Source organism: Erythranthe guttata, chromosome 10 (genome assembly GCF_056151865.1).
Source record: "Erythranthe guttata isolate IM_541 chromosome 10, IM_541, whole genome shotgun sequence".
Taxonomy (NCBI): Eukaryota; Viridiplantae; Streptophyta; class Magnoliopsida; order Lamiales; family Phrymaceae; genus Erythranthe; species Erythranthe guttata.
The window spans coordinates 791979-801381 of record NC_142542.1 but is presented as its reverse complement, the minus strand read 5'-3'; the positions used below and the strand labels follow the sequence as shown (position 1 = coordinate 801381).

The 9403-nt window shown below is 35.9% G+C and overlaps 3 protein-coding genes across 3 annotated transcripts; all 3 read left to right on the top strand.

The window, feature by feature from the left end:
- On the top strand, nt 1-2513 carry LOC105953095 (F-box/LRR-repeat protein At3g26922). The gene is made up of 3 exons (XM_012976726.2): nt 1-157; nt 916-1980; nt 2074-2513. The coding sequence occupies exons 1-3, from the start codon at nt 113-115 to the stop codon at nt 2362-2364; spliced, it is 1401 nt and encodes a 466-aa protein (XP_012832180.2). The 5' UTR covers nt 1-112; the 3' UTR covers nt 2365-2513.
- Nucleotides 2514-3026: 513 nt separating this feature from the next.
- Nucleotides 3027-5486, top strand: LOC105953096 (F-box/LRR-repeat protein At3g26922). The gene is made up of 3 exons (XM_012976727.2): nt 3027-3160; nt 3409-4467; nt 5036-5486. Exons 1-3 carry the CDS (start codon nt 3113-3115, stop codon nt 5321-5323), a joined length of 1395 nt encoding a protein of 464 aa, XP_012832181.2. The 5' UTR covers nt 3027-3112; the 3' UTR covers nt 5324-5486.
- Nucleotides 5487-5903: 417 nt separating this feature from the next.
- Nucleotides 5904-8097, top strand: LOC105953094 (F-box/LRR-repeat protein At3g26922). The gene is made up of 4 exons (XM_088824514.1): nt 5904-6053; nt 6360-7280; nt 7365-7514; nt 7610-8097. Exons 1-4 carry the CDS (start codon nt 5973-5975, stop codon nt 7895-7897), a joined length of 1440 nt encoding a protein of 479 aa, XP_088680640.1. The 5' UTR covers nt 5904-5972; the 3' UTR covers nt 7898-8097.
- The last annotated feature ends 1306 nt before the right edge of the window (nt 8098-9403 follow it).

The following is a 9403-nucleotide window of genomic DNA, read 5'->3' as shown; positions in this document are numbered from 1 at the left end:
CGAACATCTCTCGGCAAAGTTAGTTCATATACAGATATATTTATTTTTTCTTTAATCAAATCAAATTAATTCATTCTTCAATCGAAAGGTTTTGTATAAAAATTCAAGCTATATGGAAGGAAAGCGTGTCCACATTGATTCGAAAGTTCAACGCAAGGTTAGATTTCAGCAAAGCTTCTGCTATTCTATTTAATGTGGTGAAGCCGAAAGATTAAGGGTTTTAAATACCTATTTTTTGAAATTAAACTGCTGATATGATGCTCTAGCTATTTTCTTCAATTTTGAGGGTAGAAATAATATCTGGTGGGGATTTTGATTTATGATAAGCAAAATAATTTGTTTGTTATCTTGTTTGATTGCTGTACTAATAGATATTCTGTTTGTTATTATCTTGCTAGAAACCATCGATATTTTGGTGACTGATAGTACATCATATGTTATATCTGTTTTATCTTCAAGCTAAATTATGGGTGGGAAGCGAGTCAGAATTCATACCAATTTCAACCCAAGAAGCTTTCGATAAAGCTTCTGCCTTTATTTTTATTTTATTTTTCCAAATTTTGGCTCATGCTCTATGTATATATGATGTATGTCTCTGGTATAAAATACCTATTTTTTGCTGTTAAACTAGATCCCTGATTTGATTTATGCAATAACCGATATCGTTTTCCCCCTCCTTCAATTTGCAACAAGATATCATGTTTCGTGGGGATTATGTTAATTTCCGTTGTCTAATATAATCAGCAAAGGATTGGTAGTAGCGTGAGAATTAGAACTAAGAAGATTTTGCAGAGTATGGTATTTTGGTATAGGATTTTAGTTACAATGAACACTTAGAAGGGTGATTGAAGCTTTCCTCTCTTATTGCATTGTTGACCAGTGTCCTAATGCACTATTATCTTGTTTGACTGACAGTGTCGTAAGACAAGTTTTGTGGGGGGTGTTGATGATCGGGTAAGTCAGTTACCTGATGACATTCTTGCTGATATACTGTCTCGCCTGTCGCTCAAGGAAGCAGGACGCACTAGTGTTCTTTCGTCTCGTTGGATGAACCTCTGGAAACACACCAACTCTCTCAATTTTGACACTGAAAGAGTATCGCACAAGCATTTTGCTCAGCGCAAGTTACTCAAAAGAGATAGACGCATGTACGTGAAATGGGTGAACTCCGTTCTCCGATCACACAAATCGACTGTCTTAAAAGAATTCAGAATCCGTTTTCCTTTAAACGCATCAGGCAAAAATACAATCACTCAGTGGCTTGAATTTGCATTATCAAGACAAGTTCAGAAGTTGGAGTTGGACATTCAAAATTATTATGATCCAACCGAAGAGTATTGTTTCCCCAATGGGTTGCTGATCCCAAGCAGTTGCAGAGCATCTAAATTGCAACCCCCTTCAGACAACATTTGCATAGATCACCACCCTTGTATGCTTTTCGACTTTAAGTCCCTCAAAGCTTTGTCTTTTAAAAGTGTTGGTGTGAGTGATGGAGATATCAACTTCTTTCTGGATAACTGCCCGCAGCTTGAACAATTGATTGTCAGTCAATCGAAAAAGTTATCAAAGCCTGAAATTTGTGGTTCATCCCTCAAGTTAAAACACTTGGAGTTAGTCAATTGCTGCGGTTTGGAATCCCTTAAAGTTTCCGCGCCAAGTCTTACTTCACTTCGGGTTACGAGTTTAGACGGGCTTTTACTTGAGAATGTTCCAATGCTAGTTGACGTATCTATTAGCTGTGAGGATGGCAATCTTTCAATACAACATTTATTTTGTTTACTGTCTTGCTGCATTTCTCAATTGCAGACTCTTTGCTTAACGCTGAAGAGGAGAGAGGGTAGAGGAGAAATAGACGAGCTTCCTAAAATGCCTAAACTAAAGAAGTTGGTCGTCGTATATCGTGCAAGTGGTCATGAAAATCTTAATAGACTAGCTGCTTTTATAAGGGCATCTCCGAACTTGGTGGAATTTGAGTTACAGGTAGGCCTTCTACTATATTGGTAGTTGCTCTTTCATGTTTTCCTTTTTCCTTCTCGATCAATAGATTCTTTCTTACTTTTTATCCTCTGGCAGTTTAAATGGTTTGATGCACTTTCGAGGAGAGATAGAGAAGTGAAAGATGCTATAAAGATTCTCCACCGCCACCTCAAAGTTTTCAAGTTTTGTGGCTACTATGGTGCTACCAATGATGTTGAATTACTCAGCTACATTTTAGGGAATTGCGTTGTTCTTGAGAAAATAATAATCGATCCCTACTTTACATGGTCTCGTGACAAATTACAAGTGGAAGAAACTGCAAGGAATAACGCAAAACAAAAGCTTGCACCAAAAGTACCTCAACATATTGAATTGGTTATTCTATAAATTAAACCATAGGATGTATTGTAGTAATTTTTATATTTTTTAATTTTATTTATTTATGAGTTTAAACTGAAAATAGTAAGTTCGATTGTTGTATTGTAGAGACACTCGGAATAATTTATTGTTCTCACCAAATGTTTCACGGTAATCAACTCATGAGATAAGACTAAATTATGAAAAAAGTCTTGCCTTTTAGTGTGATTTCATTTTACCTTAATAACTGTGAAAGTTTGAGCATAATCTTTGAATTCCGCTAATTTCGGTCCGAAATTAAATTACACGACTCCAATTTAATTTATACCTCTTGATGAAAATAGATCTCTCAACACTTCAAGTTGATGTTTATATCTTAGTGAACCTTACTGCAAACACCGTCCTATACATTATTATTTTTTTTTTACATTTACTTTATATGAAAATAAAAAATCATAGAAAGTATCAAACATTAGGTTTTGACCGAAGCATTTTGTACGGTCGTTGACTGTAAGTTGACTTAATAAATAATGTACTAGTCGGTCTATTATATTTCGGTCCATTTTTTTGTATTATTTTGGCCCTTTCGTCTATTATATTGTCGGCCCATAGTCTTATTATATTTCGGCCCATTTTCAATTTTCAGGCCCGTTCCGGAAATATATTTAAAAAAATATTTTTGAGAAGGTAATATATATATATATACACGAAAAATTACAGAAACCACCGTTTTAATCGTATTCGTCTCCGTTTTGTGTCCGAAGATTGAAGCTAAATTATGGGTGGGAAGCGAGTCAGAATTCATACAAATTTTCAACCCAACAAGGTCAGCTTTCGAAAAAAATTCTGCCTTTTTTTTTTTTTTCAAATATCGGCTCTTTCTGTATATATATGCATGTTGTATGTCTTTGTAATAAAATACCTAATTTTTTTCTGGTACAGTAAATCCCTGATATGATTTTCAGATATGGTTATTCCTTATCCGATATTGTTTTTTCCCTCCCTCAATTTGCAACAATATACCTTTGTGAGAATTAGTTCTAATGTACTATTATGATCTTGTTTGAATGACAGTGTTGTAAGAGAAGGTTTGTGGGGGGTGTTGATGATCGGATAAGTCAGTTGCCAGACGACATTCTCGTTGATATACTTTCTCGCCTGTCGCTCAATGAAGCGGGACGCACTAGTGTTCTTTCGTCTCGTTGGACCAACTTGTGGAAACACACCCCCTCTCTCAATTTCGACGTTGGACAAACTGTATTAGACAAGCTTTACGGACAGCGCGAGTTATTCAAACGTGAGAAACGCAAGTACGTGAAATGGGTGAACTCCGTTACTCGATCCCACAAATCTCTCACCTTAAAAGAATTCAAAATCCGTTTTGCTTTAGACAAATCAGCAAGAAAATCAATCACTCGGTGGCTTGAATTTGCATTTTCCAGACAAGTTGAGAGTTTGGAGTTGGACATTAAAAGTGATCGTCATACCTCCACGGATTATCGCTTCCCCAATGAGTTGCTAATCGCATCTAAATTGCAACCCCCTTCAGACAGTGTTTGCATCGATCATCCTCGTATGCTTGTTGACTTTAAGTCCCTCAAAGAATTGTCTTTTAGAAGCGTTCAAGTGGGCGATGCAGCTATTGAATTCTTTCTACATAACTGCCCGCTGCTCGAAAAATTGATTGTCCATCACTCCGAAAAAATATCAAAGCTTGAAGTTTGTGGTTCATCCCTCAAGTTAAAACACTTGGAGATAGTCTATTGCTTCGGTTTGAAATCCCTTAAAGTTTCCGCGCCAAGTCTTACGTCACTTAAGGTTACGAGTTTAGACGGACTTTTACTTGAGAATGTTCCGATGCTAGTTGACGCATCTGTCAGTTGTAAGGATGACAGTATTTCAATAGAGCATTTATTTTCTGTACTGTCTTGCTGCGTTTCTCAATTGCAGACTCTTTGTTTGGATCTGACGAGGAGAAACTTTAGACAAGAAGTAAACGAGCTCTGCGAGCTTCCTAAAATGCCTAAACTGAAGAAGTTGGTCATCGTATATCTTGCCAGAGGTTATGAAAATCTTATTAGACTGGCTTCTTTTATAAGGGCATCTCCGTACTTGGTGGAATTTGTTTTAAAGGTAGACCTTCTACTATATTGGTAAATGCTCTTTCATGTTTCGGTTTTTTTCTTTTCTTTCTAACTACTTAGAAAAGCACCTAAAAATGAACCCACTACAGTATTGGGTACCTCTCTTTAATCTTTAGAGAGCATAGAAAACGTAATAGTATGACTACTTATCCATCACTCCTGCACGTCGAAAGTGAGCATTGGCTCTTGTAGAGAACAATTGTTGGAACATATAATAGTTACCATTTTTTCCAAGACATCATTCAAAGCTAACCAATACTAGTTTCTTCTTGCTTATGCGAACATGTTCGATGTTTTCTTTATTTCGACTTATATGATTTATTCACTTGGTGTCTGAAGTAGGGGTGTAAATGAGTCGAGCATGGCTACTTTGGTGAGCTCGGCTCTTCAGGAAATTCACGAACAACTCAGAAAAAGCTCGAGCTGGAGTTCAAACCGGCTCATTAAGCTCATGAGTCTATTCAGCTCATTTACACCCGTAATTTGAAGTAGACCTTATTTTGTATTAAAAACGCATTTAACAGCAGTAAATTCTTAATTTTTATCTCTATATGCAGTTTCAATGGTATAAACTTCCGAGGAAAGATAGAGAAGTGAAAGATGTTGTAAAGATTCTCCACCATCACCTTAAAGTCTTCAAGTTTTGTGGCTATTATGGTGGCACCAATGATTTTGAATTCCTCAGCTACATTTTGGGGAATTGCGTTGTTCTTGAGAAAATGATAATCGATCCCTACTTTATATTGTCTTGTGACAAATTAGAAGTGGAAGAAACTGCTCGGAAGAGCGCAGAACAGAAGCTCGCACCAGAAGTACCTCAACATATTGAACTGGTTATTCTATAACTTAAACCATAGGATGTATTGTAGTATTCAATTCTCTGTTGTTTTTTTTTTTTTTTACTTATGAGTTCAAACTTAAGATAGTAAGTTCGATTATTGTATTGTATAGACGCTTGGATTAATTTATCGTTCTCACCAACTATTTTGGGTATTACCCTCTAAGTTAGTTCTGAAAGTTTGAACATAATCTTTTAATTTCGTTGATTCCGATCCAAAATTATAGTGGACGACTCCAATTTTTATACCTCTCGATGAAAAATAGATCTCTCAACACCTCAACTATATCTTAGTGATTCTTACTGAAAACACCATACTATAGTATACATTATTCTTGTTTTTCAAAATTTACTTTATTTGAAAAAAAAATCATAGAAAGTATCTAACATTAGATTTTGACCGAAGCATTTTGCACGGTTGTTGACTCTAAGTTGACTTGCTTCGGTCAAATAAATGAACTAGTCGGTCTATTATATTTCGGCCCGTTGGTCTATTAAATTGTCGGCCCATTATCTTATTACATATCGGCCCATGTTTAATTTTCAGGCCTGTTCCAGAAAGATATTTAAAAAGCGGCCCGAACATCTCTCGGCAAAATTAATTCATTTACAGATATATATATTTTTTCTTTAATTTCTCACTCATTTTTACTGCAATGGAGAGGTTCTTGTATAAAAATTCAAGCTATATGGAAGGGAAGCGTGTCCAAATTGATTCGGAATTTCAACGCGAGAAGGTTAGATTTGAACAAAGCTTTCTGCTTTTTAATGTGGTGAAACCGAACGATTAAGGGTTTTTTTTTTTTTTTAATACCTATTTTTTGAAATTAAACTGCTGATATTCTTTGGTGATATGATGCTAGCTATTTTCTTCAATTTTGAACTAGAATAATATCTGGTGGGTATTTTTATTTATGATAAGCAACGGGTGAGTATAATATTTTGTTTGATTGCTGTACTAAGAGATATTTTGTTTGTTATTATCTTGTTTGATTGTTGTACTAAGAGATACTTTGTTTGTCATTAAATTGTTTGATTGACAGTGTGCGAAGATTAGTTTTGTGGGCAATGATGGTGATCGAATAAGTCAGTTACCGGACGAGATTCTCGTTGATATACTGTCTTTGCTAACGCTCAAGGAATCCGCACGGACTAGTGTCCTTTCGTCTCGTTGGATCAACCTGTGGAAACACACCCCCTCCCTCGTGTTCCATGCTCAAAGCGCATTAGACAGGATTGCCAAACGACACAAGTTACTCAAGAGTGAGAGACACAAGTACGTGAAATGGGTGAACTCCATTCTCCGATCGCACAAATCGACCGCCTTAAAAGAATTCAAAATCCGTTTCGACCTGGACAGGTCGTTCAAGAATTCAATCACCCAGTGGCTTCAGTTCGCGTTCGACAGACAAGTTCAGAGTTTGGAGTTGGACCTTGACAATTATGGCGATTCTTCCAAGTATTACCGTTTCCCTCAAGAGTTCCTTACATTAAGCAGTTGCATAGCACCTAAATTGAAACCCCCCTTCGACATTTTTCGCATCCATCACCCTCCTGTGCTTGACGATTTCAAGTCCCTCAAAGAATTGTCTTTTAGATGTATTGATTTCAGTGATGGAATGATCGAGTTCTTTTTGCATAACTGTCGTTTACTCGAATGTTTGGTTGTCCATGAATCAGATAAAACATCGAATCTCGAAGTTTGTGGTCCATCTCTCAGGTTAAAGCACTTGGAAATAGTCAGTTGCTTCGGCTTGAAATCACTTAAAGTTTCCGCACCAAATCTTACTTCACTTAGGGTTACGAGTTTAAAGGGACTCTTGCTTGAGAATATTCCGATGCTAGTTGATGTGTCTTTTAGTTGTCACGACTGCTTTATTTCTGTGAAACGTTGGTTTTCTCAACTGTCTTGCTGCATTTCGCAACTGGAGATTCTTTGCTTGGACGTGACAAGCCTACGACGGGTTAGACAAATAAGAACTTATAGCTGATATTTTATTTCCGGTTTTGATTTCTATGTATATTAATTGCTTCTTAAATGTTTGTAGTTTGATTCAAAAATAAGTGAGCCGTTCGAGTTTCACCTGCGTAAACTGAAGAAATTGGTCATCGAATATGATCCAACAAGTGATGAAAGTCTTGTCTGGCTGGCTGCTTTGATACGGGTGTCTCCTTACTTGGAGGAATTTGTTCTCAAAGTAGGTCCCGTACCATATTGCTATATTCTCTTTCTTGTTGTTTCTTTATTTCGTTTGTGGAGCCATAGAGTCTTATTTCTTCTCCGCTTGTGCAGTATGAATGGTACGAACTTCCGAAGCTAGATAGAGAGATGAATGATCTTATGAGATTTCCACACCGCAACATTAAAGTGTTCAAGTTTTGTGGCTATTATGGTCGCTACAGCGACGCTCGATTAGTCAAGATCGTTCTGGAGAACTGTCCTGCGCTCGAGAAAATAATAATTGATCCGTCAATATCGCCCGAAATTGACGGAGTGGATGTGGCGCAAACCAGAAGGAAGGACCCAAAGGAACAACTTGAACCATATGTACCTAACCACATTGAATTGGTTATTCTTTAACAATGCAGTTGCTCCAGTCGAGTGTTTTCACGCATGTATCCGAGGAGGGCGTTTGTTTAACTGGTATTCGAAGATGAAGAATATGAAATCGAAGATTATTAATGTAGTCGGCACCTACTTATGAGGAGAACAAAAACATTTGATCCCTAATATCAAATATATACTAAATCTTCTAATGGTATCTTTTTTTCTCATTTTAATTATATAGTTAAGCTTAAATTTCTATAAATTAATACAGTCGGAACAATTAAAATTCTATGAATTATCAAACTAATAATTAAATATATTTTAACCGAGTTGGGACCATAAAATAATATTATTATAGCGAAATTATTAATTTATTGGGTATTGATTAATCGAGTTTCTACTCTCCGTACTACTGAATAGTTCATTAATCATTAACACAAGCCCCAACTATAGCTATTAAGTTTGGAAGTTAATCTTGATCCAAATCTTTGAACTCCTTAATAATTTTCATAATCTTTATTAAATTAAACAATTAGCTTTTCACATTTTACTTTCTTAAAAGTGGGAGAGCAACAAGAATATATGTAATATAAAATAAGGGCAAGTTACGGCATACCCCTGAGGTATGGTCTAATTATGAAAAAATCCCCTCTTATTTGGGTAATTACAACCACCTTCTTCTTTTAAATATTTTTACTTAAAATTTATGCAATTGGTTATTTACCGAACCAAATCGTATATTTAGTTCGGTAAAGGGTATCGAATGTTGGTGTACCAAAATTTCGGTTCGATTTTACCGTAACATCCTTAAATTTACCTATGGAGGGGTATTTTCGTAAGATAATACATAGATGAGGGGATGGATGTAATTACCCAAACAAAAAGAGTTTTCACAATTCAACCATAACTCAGACGGTACCCCGTAATTTGCCCGATAAGTATAATCTATAAACCTCGAATCATAAAAAATAAGCATATAAATATAAATTTATATTGATAGAGCGGTGGTAAACAAGTCGAGCCGGCTCGTGAACCTGATGAACCGGCTCGAAAAAACTCGAACTCGGACTCGAGATTTTTCGAGCTCGAGCTTTATGACGAGCCGAGCTCGAGCCAGTTCTTAGTTGTTCGTGAGCTCAGGAGCCGGCTCGCGAGCCTGCCAAAAGAGGCAAGCTCGGCTTGTTCACACTTAGGGGTGGTGAACGAGCCGAGCCGACGAGCTCAATGAGCCGGCTCAAACTCTGACTTGAGTTTTTGGAGCTCGAGCCAGTTGTTAGTTATTCGTAGGCTCGCAAGCCTTATTTATTATTTTTTATTAATATTTTTTTATAATAAATAATGTGTAATAATATAAAATATTAATAGAAATAAATAAAAATAAAATATAAATATAAAAAACACAAATAATTACAATTTATTGTATTTTGTAATTTTTTAAAATAATTTTTAATAATAATAAAATTTTAATTACAAAAATATTTAAAAAAAAAAAAAGAATACACAACAAAATGAGCTTGGCTAGACAAATTGGACAAAAGC